At 39.8% G+C, this 14,077-nt stretch overlaps 1 protein-coding gene and 1 non-coding gene across 2 annotated transcripts; both read left to right on the top strand.

Annotated features, from left to right (window-relative positions):
- Positions 1 to 4,433: 4,433 nt before the first annotated feature.
- On the top strand, positions 4,434 to 6,980 carry LOC148567513 (uncharacterized). Its single transcript, XM_088484574.1, has 3 exons — positions 4,434 to 4,502; positions 4,821 to 5,355; positions 6,682 to 6,980. Exons 1-3 carry the CDS (start codon positions 4,434 to 4,436, stop codon positions 6,978 to 6,980), a joined length of 903 nt encoding a protein of 300 aa, XP_088340700.1.
- A 6,756-nt stretch (positions 6,981 to 13,736) lies between these two features.
- On the top strand, positions 13,737 to 13,844 carry LOC148567512 (small nucleolar RNA R71). Its single transcript, XR_015882422.1, has one exon. It is a non-coding gene; the product is annotated as a small nucleolar RNA R71 (small nucleolar RNA).
- Positions 13,845 to 14,077: the final 233 nt, after the last annotated feature.

Below are 14,077 nucleotides of genomic sequence, written 5' to 3'. Positions count from 1 at the left end.
ACATCATATATAGACAAAGGCATTATACTCACACATGCTCCTAAATCACACATGCAATCAGAAAATACTACACCACCAATAGTACAATTAACCATACAAGGACCTGGGTCACTACACTTTTCAGGTAAACCACCCATTAAAGCAGATATGGAACTTCCTAAAGGAATAGTTTCTAATTCATTAATTTTGTCTTTATGTATACATAAATCTTTTAGAAACTTTGCATACTTAGGTACCTGTTGAATAACATCAAATAGAGGAACAGTTACCTCAACCTTTTTTAATATCTCTACCATTTTTGGATCAGGTTCCAGCTTTTTCCTGGGCTTCCTTGCAAGTTGTCGAAATGGAATAGGAGTGGTGTCTTCTGCAGTGTCTGCTGTAACAACCCCGATTTTCGAGTTCGCGAGATCTTTTCTGAAAGTACGAATTTCTCCAGAAGATCAGTAAGGGGAAAACCTTTGATATATCATCAAGAATCTCAATCCTCATTGTCATTATGTCATCTTTAAGTTAGAACCTTTCCCGAGGCAAGCTCGATGATGCAGTCGCGAAGAACCTAGTTTTTGAACCGTATCGGTTAGGAGTTTTAATTCGGTTTTTCGTAAATAGTCTCAGTTTGACAAACCGGACTCGATTTATGAGAGAAGAGAGATAATAGGATGATATTATCATTATATTAGTATTAGAAGCTTCTTGAATAATATTATAAGGTTACCTGGTCAGTTTTAGTTAAAAATAGAAAACCGGTTTAACCAGGTTTACAATTTACTGGTGCAGCTTAGCACCAGCACTCTCTGATGACTTTAGCCATGCTAAGGCCTCATTATACATGTTTTATTCTCATAATAAATATGTTACTAGTGTTATTTATGCTAGTAGCTCATAAAATAATTTTTAGAGATGTTTTCACAAGTGTTCCGATACACCTAGTTTTAGTAGTTATACATCTGAGATATTTTAATATTATTTTAATCCACCTCCAAGCCAACCAATCACAACTCACCCTACACCCCCAAAACCCCCAAGGCTGGCTCATTTTCACTTTGTGGCCGAAAATAGGTAGAGAGAAAAAGAGAGAAAAGTTCTTAGTTCCAAATCTTCAAAGTTTGATTTCTGCTGAACTAAAACTCAAATCAAAATTCCAATCCCACCAAAATGATCCTCTCTTCTTTCTCTACATGATTATATGACTTATCAAGGCTGGGATCAAGGTGAGTTGGCTGCACCATCTCTCTTTTGATTCAGTTTCAAGGAAACATGCTTAAATATGTGTTTTCTTGATGTGATTTAGGAGGAAAAAGTGCTTAAGGACCACCTGAAAATCTAACTGAATTAGGGGCAGAAAAATCAGGTAGGGTGCCACGAAATTAATCTTGATTATTTGTGTTTGAGATGTGTGAATTTTGTATAATTTGGCTGTGCTAAAAATTGGTTGCATATATGATTGATTATTGGTGAAAATTTGGTGAAATTTTGATGAAATTTGATGAAATTCAAGCTTTAAAGTTCATGTTCTTGGGCAGCTGGAAAAACGAAACCCTAAGCTTAAATTGAGGTTCAATTTGTGTTGAAATCATGTAGAAAAGATGGGGTTTTAGTTGCTGCTAATTTATTATGAATTATAGTAAAAATCGGTTGCTGAAAAGACTGAAAAACGGGTAAAAACAGAGAAAGAATCTGAAGAATTTATGAAGAACATGAAGAACACTTTGAGTGTGGTGAAGAACAATGAAGAATACCTTTTTGATTCATAAAAGGGCAAAGAAGTAATTATTTTGGTGTTTGAGGGGTTATTTGGTAATTTCTGAAAGTTAGGGTGGTTAAAGTAGAAATATTAAAAGTTACGGGTGGTAAAAAGTGAATTTTAAAGGTTAAAGGTTAAAGTAAAGTTAATTTTCGAAAATATATTAATAAAATAATAAATAATAATAAAATATTAAATAATAATATTTAATTAAAAATAATATTTTAATAAAAATAATAAAATAATGCGAAAAAGGCAGTTTTCTGTAAAAGCTTTAGAAAGACAACTTTAAGTGCAGAATCTCATAATTACCTTCATAAAACACTTAGGGAGTGGTAAGAACATATTAGTGAGGCAAAGATAAATAAAAGATAAAAGTTTAAGAAAAGATAAAAATCGAAGAAAAAGTCTGTAAGATTTTAATGACAGAAAAACAGACAGAGACTAGCAAACAAACTAGGGCAACATAGTTAGTCTTTGAGTTGCGACTAGGGTTAGGTATTATATAAAAAGTTAAATTGTTTCAGTATAGACTTAATGAACCTATACTTGGGACATGCTAACTATTCATACCAAAATTTACATAAGCTTTAAACACACAGATTAAACAGAGAAATCATAGCAGGGTAAAGAGACTAAGAGCAGAAGGCTTATTGAAAGGTTAGTTGTTGCTTGAGGCAACCCAAGAGATATTGTTTGCTTATTCGTTGCTGAATGCAACCTAAGAGATAATATTTATTATCTGTTGCTTTAAGCAACCCAAGAGTTTCTGTAGGGAAACTTGGATACCTACAGCAATTTTCCGTTCCCAAGAGTATATTTCCTGCGAGTAGAAAGCAGAGGCTGTCTCAATAGAGCTGCTAATAATTATATGCGCATTTATTTGAACGGAAGATCGTATCCGGGAAATCGTGAACTCGTGACCGGATAAATGTCGGGAATGCAGGTGCTAACCGACACATGAGCTCATGGCCTGTACTAGGGCTAGACATGCATCATTCTTGTCTGCGCATCATTCTCTGTTGCTTTCCTTCTTGTGAGTGAACTATTTCTTTATGTTTGTCTGCTTGAGTGTTATGTCTGTGCTTTATTTCCTTGTGTTCTTCTGTTTGTGTTCTGTTTTCTATTTTCCTATCTATTTTAACTACTGTTTACTACTTTATTGTATTCTAATATCTATCTGCTAATCGGAATCAAATAAATGAACGTAACTAATAACTCCGACCCTACTAAGAACTCCCCAGTTTTTATCCCTTCTCTCCCTTCCTCCCCCCTCAGATGGAGACGGGCGTGATCTTCTATGAGTTCGAGGACCCTTACGTCTACGAAGATCCGGTACATCATAGTTACTTCATTATGGGTTTGGAGCCTCGTATTAGACGATATGCGTTATCTAATCGAGCTTTTCAACATCCTCTGTCTAGCCCGCATTTTGACCCTGATGCTCCTTACGACTTTCCCTTATCTTGGTTACATCCTGACGCACCTGGACATCCTTTTCCTGATAATCCCGGGCACCCTATACCAGCTCAACCTTTGAATGAGGCGGTACCTGAGCCTATCATTCCTGATGAGCCAGAGTTAGCTGATGACTACGTACCTGTGATACCACCAGAGTGGGATTTTCCCCCTGAGCCGATCCCCGACTTTCCACAGCCTGATGAGCCGGCACTACCAGATGGTGGGGTAGTTCCTATACACGCGAATGGACCTGTGCTCGCGAATGGTTTTGTACATAGTGACAGCAGTATTTTTGGTGGATCTGAGGGTATAGCTGTAGCTGCGGATGATGAGGAGGAGGAGGAGGATCCTGAGTTAGAGATAGAGCAGGATGAGGAGATGGACGAGCCTCATGGCGATTCTCCGAACGGCCACGTGTAGATATAGCTTGACTGCGGAAGGGGCATTCTTTTGATGACACTCTAGTCTGACATTACCTGTTAGTTAGTCTCTCACTTGTGTTAGTACACCCGAGAGCTAGGAGCTATATAGTGGTTAGGCTAGCCTGGGTGCCAGTTTAGTGGCTTTTTGTATGGGCCAGGCCCTGGGAGTGTCGTGTATATATTAGCTACGTAGGATGACGAGGATGTAAACTGACTTGATCTTGTGTAAACGCTGCATGTTTTGTTATAGTGTACATGATGTATATTATCAGTTGTGTTTCTATGTTTCTTTATGCCGCTTTTCTATTACTCTCAATGTATGCTTGTTTAGTTTACCTTGTTATCCGCAACGATACGATATAAAAAAAAAGTTTCCTGTAAAATTGGCATCGCTCTAACAAGGAACAGGCTCATATAGTAAATAATAGTTAATAATTAAGAGGGATAAGTTAGTAACACTTAGCTTCTTGTATGACCATGGCATACTGGGAGTTGGGTCGTTACAAGTTGGTATCAGAGCAGTTCGTTCCCAATAGAGCCTGGGGAGTGGACTGACTATGCTTCATTGCATACTCTGCTGTGTGTCTCATGGTTATAGGATATCTATGTGATATGTGTTGCATGATTGTCTCTGAGTTTTCATTCTGGGAGTGTTCACACTTGACTTGAAGTGTTAAGACTGATCACCTTAATAATGATTGTTTGGTGTGAACAGGACCACAATGGGTTCACGGAGACGAGGCGTACGGGAAGGAATTCCTAATGTTAACTACGAGAGGGAGCAAGAGACGTTTATGACTACCATGAATACTGTGGCTGAGGCAGTGCGTGAGGCTGCAGTAGCAGCGGCTAGGGCTGTTGATCATCTTGGAGTGAGAAACGGGAATGAGAATGAGCATGGGGAAGATAGTGGAAATGATGAGAATAACTTGGGGCATCTCGAAAGACCTATGACCCTTGCGACTTTTCTGAAGGTTAAACCGCCTAAGTTTAAAGGTACACTCGTGGCGACTGATGCTGACAACTGGTTTCGAGCTATCAAATGATCACTGCGAGCGCAGCATGTTCCGGAAGGCCAGCACGTGGAGTTTGCTACTTATATGCTGGAAGGAGAAGCTGAGCATTGGTGGCAGGGGATACAGCGACTGTTGCAACAAGGTTAAGGCAATATTCCTTGGAATATTTTTAAGGATGAATTTTATAAGAAGTATTTTCCGAGGGCAGCTCGTGATGCTAAGGAGATGGAACTTATGCAGCTGAAACAGGGTAACACAACTGTTGCAGAATATGCCCGTAAGTTTGATGACTTATGCCGTTTCTCCAAGATCTGTCAAGGGAATCCTGCTGACTTTGAAGAATGGAAGTGTTTGAAGTTCGAAGGGGGCCTTCGTGAGGATCTGATGAGTTCAGTAGTTCCATTGGAGATACGAGATTTTGCTGAGCTGGTTAATAAGTGCAAGTTAGTGGAAGAATGTGCTAAGAAGGTAATTGCCTCTAAAGCAAGTCGTCAAGGATTTCCACCAAGGAACTACAATAATTATAATTGGCAACCACGAAGGACAAACTTCAAGACACCTGGTGTGCCACAGCGAAGAAACCCACAGGCTGGTAACATCCCTGCTCGCCCTACAGGTGGAAACGGAGGTAGACCAAGGCAGGATAATGGTAAACGACCCCAACAGGCACAGGTGAATACTACATGTAGGCAGTGTGGGAAAGATCATGGTAATAGACCCTGCTTGTTTGGGACATCCAAGTGTTATATTTGTAATGAACCAGGACATATGGCTAAGAATTGCCCGAAGAGGTTTACTCGGAATCTAGCGCGAACCCAGCAACAAGGTCGAGTGTTTGCCATGACTGCTAATGATGCTATGCAATCAGACGCCCTGATCCAAGGTCAGTGTTACGTCAAGAATCGATTTCTAACTGTACTGTATGATTCGGGTGCATCGCATTCCTTTATTTCTTTAACTGTTGCTCGTGGGTTGGGACTAGATTTCTCTGAGTTGAACTTTGATCTAATTGTCCATACACCTGCATTCCAAAATGCTTTGACTAGTTTAGTGTGCCTACAAGTACCATTCACTATTAGGAACAGAACTTTTATAGATGATCTAATCTGTTTGCCTCTATGTGGTTTAGAAGTTATTCTAGGGTTAGATTGGTTATCTAAGTATCATGTTTTCCTTGATTGCTATGAAAGAACTGCTGTTATTCCGTCTGATAGTTTAGATATTAAACCATTTCTATCTCATACTTTATATCTGAATTATGTAAGAGTTACATTAGACGGGAGTGATTGTGAGGGGTACGTTCTGTTAGCGGCTAGCTCGAATGATAGTGAACTAAGCTTAGAACGAATCCGAGTGGTGAAGGAATTTTCTGATGTTTTCCCGGACGATATACCTGAGTTTCCTCCTCAGCGAGAGATAGAATTCAGCATTGAACTAGTACCTGGAACCGGACCGATTTCCAGAGCACCGTACCGGATGTCACCATTGGAACTTGCAGAGTTGAAGAAGCAGTTGGATGAGCTACTTGGAAAGAAATTTATTCGTCCCAGTGCATCACCTTGGAGAGCTTCAGTATTGCTAGTAAAGAAGAAGGATGGTGGAATGCGACTTTACGTGGATTACCGGCAGTTAAATAAAGTCACCATCAAGAACAAGTATCCACTTCCACGGATAGATGATTTAATGGACCAGTTGAAAGGTGCAACTGTGTTCTCGAAGATTGATTTACGATCGGGCTATCACCAGATTCGAGTGAAAGAGTCAGATATACTGAAGACTGCATTTAGAACTCGATATGGTCACTATGAGTATACGGTTATGTCGTTTGGACTAACTAATGCTCCTGCGATTTTCATGGATTACATGAATCGTATTTTTCGTCCGTACCTTGATCAGTTCGTAGTAGTTTTCATAGACGATATTCTCATCTATTCGAAGACAGAAAGAGAGCATGAAGAGCATCTAAGAACTGTATTGCAGATACTAAGGACTCGAAAGTTATATGCTAAACTATCAAAGTGCGATTTTTGGACAGAGAAGGTGGCATTTTTGGGACACGTTATATCACAGAGAGGAATTGCAGTGGATCCTTCAAAAATTGAAGCAGTAGTGCAATGGGAACCACATACGACCGTTACAGAAGTTCGGAGTTTTCTCGGGCTAGCTGGATATTACCGGAGGTATATTAAAGGGTTTTCTCAGATAGCCTTACCTCTGACTTATCTTACACGAAAGGAAGTTCCGTTCGTTTGGACGGTTGAGTGTGATAGAAGTTTCAAGATGCTTAAGGAAAAGTTAATAACTGCACTTGTATTAGTACTACCCAACCCATAGAAACCTTTTGAAGTATACTGTGATGCTTCTCATAAAGGACTTGGATGTGTGGTGATGCAAGACAAAAATGTGGTGGCTTATGCTTCCCGGCAGCTGAGACCTCATGAAACGAAATTATCCGACGCATGACTTGGAGTTGGCTGCAGTAGTGTTTGCTCTGAAGATCTGGAGGCACTATTTGTATGGCGCTCAACTAGAAGTTTTCTCTGACCACAAAAGTTTAAAGTATATCTTTGACCAGAAGGATCTAAATATGCGACAGCGAAGGTGGATGGAGTTCCTGAAGGACTATGATTTTAAGTTAAGTTATCACCCAGAAAAAGCGAACGTGGTGGCAGACGCCTTGAGCAGGAAGAATTTGAGTATCTCTTGGATGATGATAAAGGAAGAGAAGCTACTTGCGGAATTTGAGGACCTTAAGTTGGCTATGACTGAGACGTCAAGTGGAGTCCGTTTGGCCCAATTGCATATAACACCAGATTTTAAGATTAGGATTCAGCAAGCACAAGCACAGGATTCTGAAATGATGACGATGCTGAGACGGATGAAAGTAGAGGAACCAGAAGCTGTAAGACTAGATCGTAGCAGTCTCTGGAGATACAAGAACAGAATTTGTGTGCCTAGCTCTGGAGATTTGCGGCAAAGGATTCTTGCAGAAGCCCATCAAAGTAGATTCTCTATGCATCCTGGAGTAACAAAGATGTATCAAAATTTGAAACAAATGTTCTAGTGGCCGGGCTTGAAGAAAGAGGTAGCTGATTATGTCTCAAAATGTTTAACCTGCCAGAAGGTGAAGGTGGAACACCAGAAACCGTCAGGAACCCTGCAACCCTTAGAAATACCACAATGGAAATGGGAGCAGATCACTATGGATTTTGTCACGGGATTGCCAAGGACCTCAACTGGACACAATGCCATTTGGGTAATTGTGGACAGGTTGACGAAGTCAGCGCACTTCCTTCCGATTCGAGTTTACTATACATTAGAAAGGCTGGCACGGATATATATTCAAGAAATCGTACGATTACACGGAATACCTTCGTCAATTGTTTCAGATCGAGATCCGAGGTTTACTTCCAGATTCTGGGGAGCTTTCCAGAGAGCGTTGGGAACAGAATTACATATGAGTACAGCATACCATCCTCAGACAGACGGACAATCAGAGCGGACAATCCAGACATTGGAAGACAAGCTAAGATCTTGTGTGATGCATAACCAAGGCAGTTGGGATAGGTATTTGCCATTGGTCAAATTCGTCTACAACAATAGTTACCAATAAAATATCGAGATGGCACCATATGAAGCTCTCTACGGAAGAAGGTGTCAGACACCATTGTGTTGGAATGACGATGGAGAAGCTAGTGTCTTAGGTCCAGACTTAGTGCAAGAAACTACTGAAAAGATAAAGGGGATTTGCCAGAAGATCCAGACAGCACAGAGCCGTCAAAAGAGCTATGCCGATAATAGACGTAGACCCTTAGAGTTTAGTGAGGGAGACCATGTCTTTCTTAAAGTAACCCCGACTACTGGAATAGGTAGAGCCCTTAAGACTAAAAAGCTTAACCCTCGATACATAGGACCTTTTCAAATACTTAAAAGAGTCGGACTAGTAGCTTATCAAGTAGCCCTTCCTCCATATCTGTCAAACCTTCATGATGTTTTTCATGTCTCGCAACTTAAGAAATATATTTCCGACGAGAGTCACATTTTACAACCAGAGACAGTACAGTTACGAAACGATTTGACATATCAAGCATCACCAGTTCAGATCGTAGAAAGAGGTGATAAGCAGCTAAGAGGCAAAACTGTTCGCTTAGTCAAAGTAGCTTGGGGACAATGAGGAGAAGAAGAGCACACTTGGGAATTGGAAGATAAGATGAAAGCTGATTACCCGCATTTATTCTCAGGTAACTGAAATTTTGAGGGCAAAATTTTCTGTTAGGAGGGTAGAATGTAACAACCCCGATTTTCGAGTACGCGAGATCTTTTCTGAAAGTACGAATTTCTCCGGAAGATCAGTAAGGGAAAAACCTTTGATATATCATCAAGAATCTCAATCCTCATTGTCATTATGTCATCTTTAAGTTAGAACCTTTCCCGAGGCAAGCTCGATGATGCAGTCGCGAAGAACCTAGTTTTTGAACCGTATCGGTTAGGAGTTTTAATTCGGTTTTTTGTAAATAGTCTCAGTTTGACAAACCGGACTCGATTTATGAGAGAAGAGAGATAATAGGATGATATTATCATTATATTAGTATTAGAAGCTTCTTGAATAATATTATAAGGTTACCTGGTCAGTTTTAGTTAAAAATAGAAAACCGGTTTAACCGGGTTCACAATTTACTGGTGCAGCTTAGCACCAGCACTCTCTGATGACTTTAGTAATGCTAAGGCCTCATTATACATGTTTTATTCTCATAATAAATATGTTACTAGTGTCATTTATGCTAGTAGCTCAGAAAATAATTTTTAGAGATGTTTTCACAAGTGTTCCGATACACCTAGTTTTAGTAGTTATACATCTGAGATATTTTAATATTATTTTAATCCACCTCCAAGCCAACCAATCACAACTCACCCTACACCCCCAAAACCCCCAAGGCTGGCTCATTTTCACTTTGTGGCCGAAAATAGGTAGAGAGAAAAAGAGAGAAAAGTTCTTAGTTCCAAATCTTCAAAGTTTGATTTCTGCTAAACTAAAACTCAAATCAAAATTCCAATCCGACCAAAATGATCCTCTCTTCTTTCTCTACATGATTATATGACTTATCAAGGTTGGGATCAAGGTGAGTTGGCTGCACCATCTCTCTTTTGATTCAGTTTCAAGGAAACATGCTTAAATATGTGTTTTTCTTGATGTGATTTAGGAGGAAAAAGTGCTTAAGGACCACCTGAAAATCTAACTGAATTTGGGGCAGAAAAATCAGGTAGGGTGCCACGAAATTAATATTGATTATTTGTGTTTGAGATGTGTGAATGTTGTATAATTTGTCTGTGCTAAAAATTGGTTGCATATATGATTGATTCTTGGTGAAAATTTGGTGAAATTTTGATGAAATTTGATGAAATTCAAGCTTTAAAGTTCATGTTCTTGGGCAGCTGGAAAAAAGAAAACCTAAGCTTAAATTGAGGTTCAATTTGTGTTGAAATCATGTAGAAAAGATGGGGTTTTAGTGGCTGCTAATTTATTATGAATTATAGTAAAAATCGGTTGCTGAAAAGACTGAAAAACGGGTAAAAACAGAGAAAGAATCTGAAGAATTTATGAAGAACATGAAGAACACTTTGAGTGTGCTGAAAAACAATGAAGAATACCTTTTTGATTCATAAAAGGGCAAAGAAGTAATTATTTTGGTGTTTGAGGGGTTATTTGGTAATTTCTGAAAGTTAGGGTGGTAAAAGTAGAAATATTAAAAGTTACGGGTGGTAAAAAGTGAATTTTAAAGGTTAAAGGTTAAAGTAAAGTTAATTTTCGAAAATATATTAATAAAATAATAAATAATAATAAAATATTAAATAATAATATTTAATTAAAAATAATATTTTAATAAAAACAATAAAATAATGCGAAAAAGGCAGTTTTCTGTAAAAGCTTTAGAAAGACAAATTTAAGTGCAGAATCTCATAATTACCTTCATAAAATACTTAGGGAGTGGTAAGAACATATTAGTGAGGCAAAGATAAATAAAATATAAAAATCGAAGAAAAAGTCTGTAAGATTTTAATGACAGAAAAACAGACAGAGACTAGCAAACAAACTAGGGCAACATAGTTAGTCTTTGAGTTACGACTAGGGTTAGGTATTATATGAAAAGTTAAATTGTTTCAGTATAGACTTAATGAACCTATACTTGGGACATGCTAACTATTCATACCGAAATTTACATAAGCTTTAAACACACAGATTAAACAAAGAAATCAGAGCCGGGTAAAGTGACTAAGAGCAGAAGGCTTATTGAAAGGTTAATTGTTGCTTGAGGCAACCCAAGAGATATTGTTTGCTTATTCGTTGCTGAATGCAACCTAAGAGATAATATTTATTATCTGTTGCTTTAAGCAACCCAAGAGTTTCTGTAGGGAAACTTGGATACCTACAACAATTTTTCGTTCCCAAGAGTATATTTCCTGCGAGTAGAAAGCAGAGGCTGTCTCAATAGAGCTGCTAATAATTATATGCGCATTTATTTGAACGGAAGATCGTATCCGAGAAATCGTGAACTCGTGACCGGATAAATGTCGGGAATGCAGGTGCTAACCGACACATGAGCTCATGGCCTGTACTAGGGCTAGACATGCATCATTCATGTCTGCGCATAATTCTCTGTTGCTTTCCTTCTTGTGAGTGAACTATTTCTTTATGTTTGTCTGCTTGAGTGTTATGTCTGTGCTTTATTTCCTTGTGTTCTTTTGTTTGTGTTCTGTTTTCTGTTTTCCTATCTCTTTTAACTACTGTTTACTACTTTATTGTATTCTAATATCTATCTGCTAATCGGAATCAAATAAATGAACGTAACTAATAACCCCGACCCTACTAAGAACTCCCCAGTTCTTACCCCTTCTCTCCCTTCCTCCCCCCTCAGATGGAGACGGGCGTGATCTTCTATGAGTTCAAGGACCCTTACGTCTACGAGGATCCGGTACATCACAGTTACTTCATTATGGGTTTGGAGCCTCGTATTAGACAATATGCATTACCTAATCGAGCTTTTCAACATCCTCTGTCTAGCCCGCATTTTGACCCTGATGCTCCTTACGACTTTCCCTTATCCTGGTTACATCCTGACGCACCTGGACATCCTTTTCCTGATAATCCCGGGCACCCTATACCAGCTCAACCTTTGAATGAGGTGGTACCTGAGCCTATCATTCCTGATGAGTCTGAGTTAGCTGATGACTACGTACCTGTGATACCACCAGAGTGGGATTTTCCCCCTGAGCCGATCCCCGACTTTCCACAGCCTGATGAGCCCGCACTACCAGACGGTGGGGTAGCTCCTATACACGCGAACGGACCTGTGCTCGCGAATGGTTTTGTACATAGTGACAGCAGTGTTTCTGGTGGATCTGAGAGTATAGCTGTAGCTGCGGATGATGAGGAGGAGGAGGAGGATCCTGAGATAGAGATAGAGCAGGATGAGGAGATGGACGAGCCTCACGGCGATTCTCCGAACGGCCACGTGTAGATATAGCTTGACTGCGGAAGGGGCATTCTTTTGATGACACTCTAGTCTGACATTACCTGTTAGTTAGTCTCTCACTTGTGTTAGTACACCCGAGAGCTAGGAGCTATATAGTGGTTAGGCTAGCCTGGGTGCCAGTTTAGTGGCTTTTTGTATGGGCCAGGCCCTAGGAGTGTTGTGTATATATTAGCTACATAGGATGACGAGGATGTAAACTGACTTGATCTTGTGTAAACGCTGCATGTTTTGTTATAGTGTACATGATGTATATTATCAGTTGTGTTTCTATGTTTCTTTATGCCGCTTTTCTATTACTCTCAATGTATGCTTGTTTAGTTTACCTTGTTATCCGCAACGATACGATATAAAAAAAAGTTACCTGTAAAATTGGCATCGCTCTAACAAGGAACAGGCTCATATAGTAAATAATAGTTAATAATTAAGAGGGATAAGTTAGTAACACTTAGCTTCTTGTATGACCATGGCATACTGGGAGTTGGGTCGTTACATCTGCGCCTTTTGATGCTTCCTCCTGTGGTTGAGCTTCTTCTTTTTCAGCTATGTCCTGTATGTCTTCTTCCTCTTCAACATCTTTTATTTCCACTACCTCTTCAGCTGAGGCGTGTTCTGGTGGGCTTGGCTCCTCCTAAGTCCTCTCCTGCAGTGTGGTTCCGGACCTTAGGGTGATGGCATTAATACCACCCTTGGGATTGGGTAATGGTTGAGAGGGAATTCCACTGGAGCTCAAAGGTTGGTTATTGGAGTTATTCATTGATCCAATCTGGGAGACAAGAGCTTGCAAAGTAGCATTCAGACCATTTTGAGTGGCATTAATGTTATTTTCAATGTTCTGCTGTCTCCGATCAATAGATTGTAGTAAGTCATCATTCGCAGAAGACGAAGGATAGGTAGTTTGAGAGGTTTGTTGTTGGGTATTCTATGGTCCTTGGGATTGCCTCAGGTGAGGTGCTCTATAAGGCTGGTACTGGTTCTGCTACCTGTTGTTGTTGTTATTCCACCTCTGATTTTCCTGATTATCTCTGCCTCCTCTGTTGTTGTTGTCCCTCCAATTCTAGTTAGAATTATCCTGCCACCCATGGTTGTAATTGCCACTTTGATTGTACCCTTGGTTGGGGCGGTCATAGAAGTTATGAGTGGCTGCCACGGTGTTGTCTTCCTGCTGGAGCTGCGGACATTCATCAGTATAATGGCTACAATCAGCACAAATTCCACAAACTCTTTGTGGGACTAACTGTTGGTTTTGCTGTGTTGGAGAAGGTTGAGCTTACTGAACTTGTTGTTGATTCAATTGCATCTGCTTCAGTAAGTTGGTCATTTCACAGATACTCTGAGTTAAAACAGCAGTCTCTCTGCTAGAGGATACTTCTGCAATGGCTTTTGCACGGCCTTGTTTCTGCTTGTGATTCCTAGTAGATTCAGCTAAGTCGCTGATCAATTGCCATGCCTCATCAGTGGTCTTGTACTTTTTCATAGACCCATTGCTAGCACTTTCCAATGTGGTCTTATCTTGGGGCCTCATGCCTTGTGTGACGTAGCCAAGTAACACTATCTTGTCAATCATATGGTGGGGGCAAGCTTCCAGAAGATTATTGAAGCGCTCCCAGTACTCATAGAGAGTTTCAGATTCATCCTGAACAATCATGGAAATATCCTTCCTCAGTTTATCAGTAACTTCAGCTGGAAAGAACTTTTCCAAAAATTCTCTTCTGAGTGTATTCCAGTTGGATACAGTTGCAGCAGGTTGAGTGTAGTACCACTCTCTTGCCTTTCTCTCCAGAGAAAACAGGAAGGCTTTCAGCAAAATTGAAGTTTCATCTGCACCATCATGCCTGACAGTAGAACAGGCTGCTTGAAAATCTCTCAGGTGCTTGATATGCTCTTGAGCAGGTAAGCCAT

Source organism: Arachis ipaensis, chromosome B4 (assembly GCF_059453495.1).
Source record: "Arachis ipaensis isolate K30076 ecotype BB chromosome B4, ASM5945349v1, whole genome shotgun sequence".
In the NCBI taxonomy this organism is placed as follows: Eukaryota; Viridiplantae; Streptophyta; class Magnoliopsida; order Fabales; family Fabaceae; genus Arachis; species Arachis ipaensis.
The sequence above is the reverse complement of the archived record's forward strand: the minus strand, read 5'-3'. Positions and strand labels throughout refer to the sequence as shown.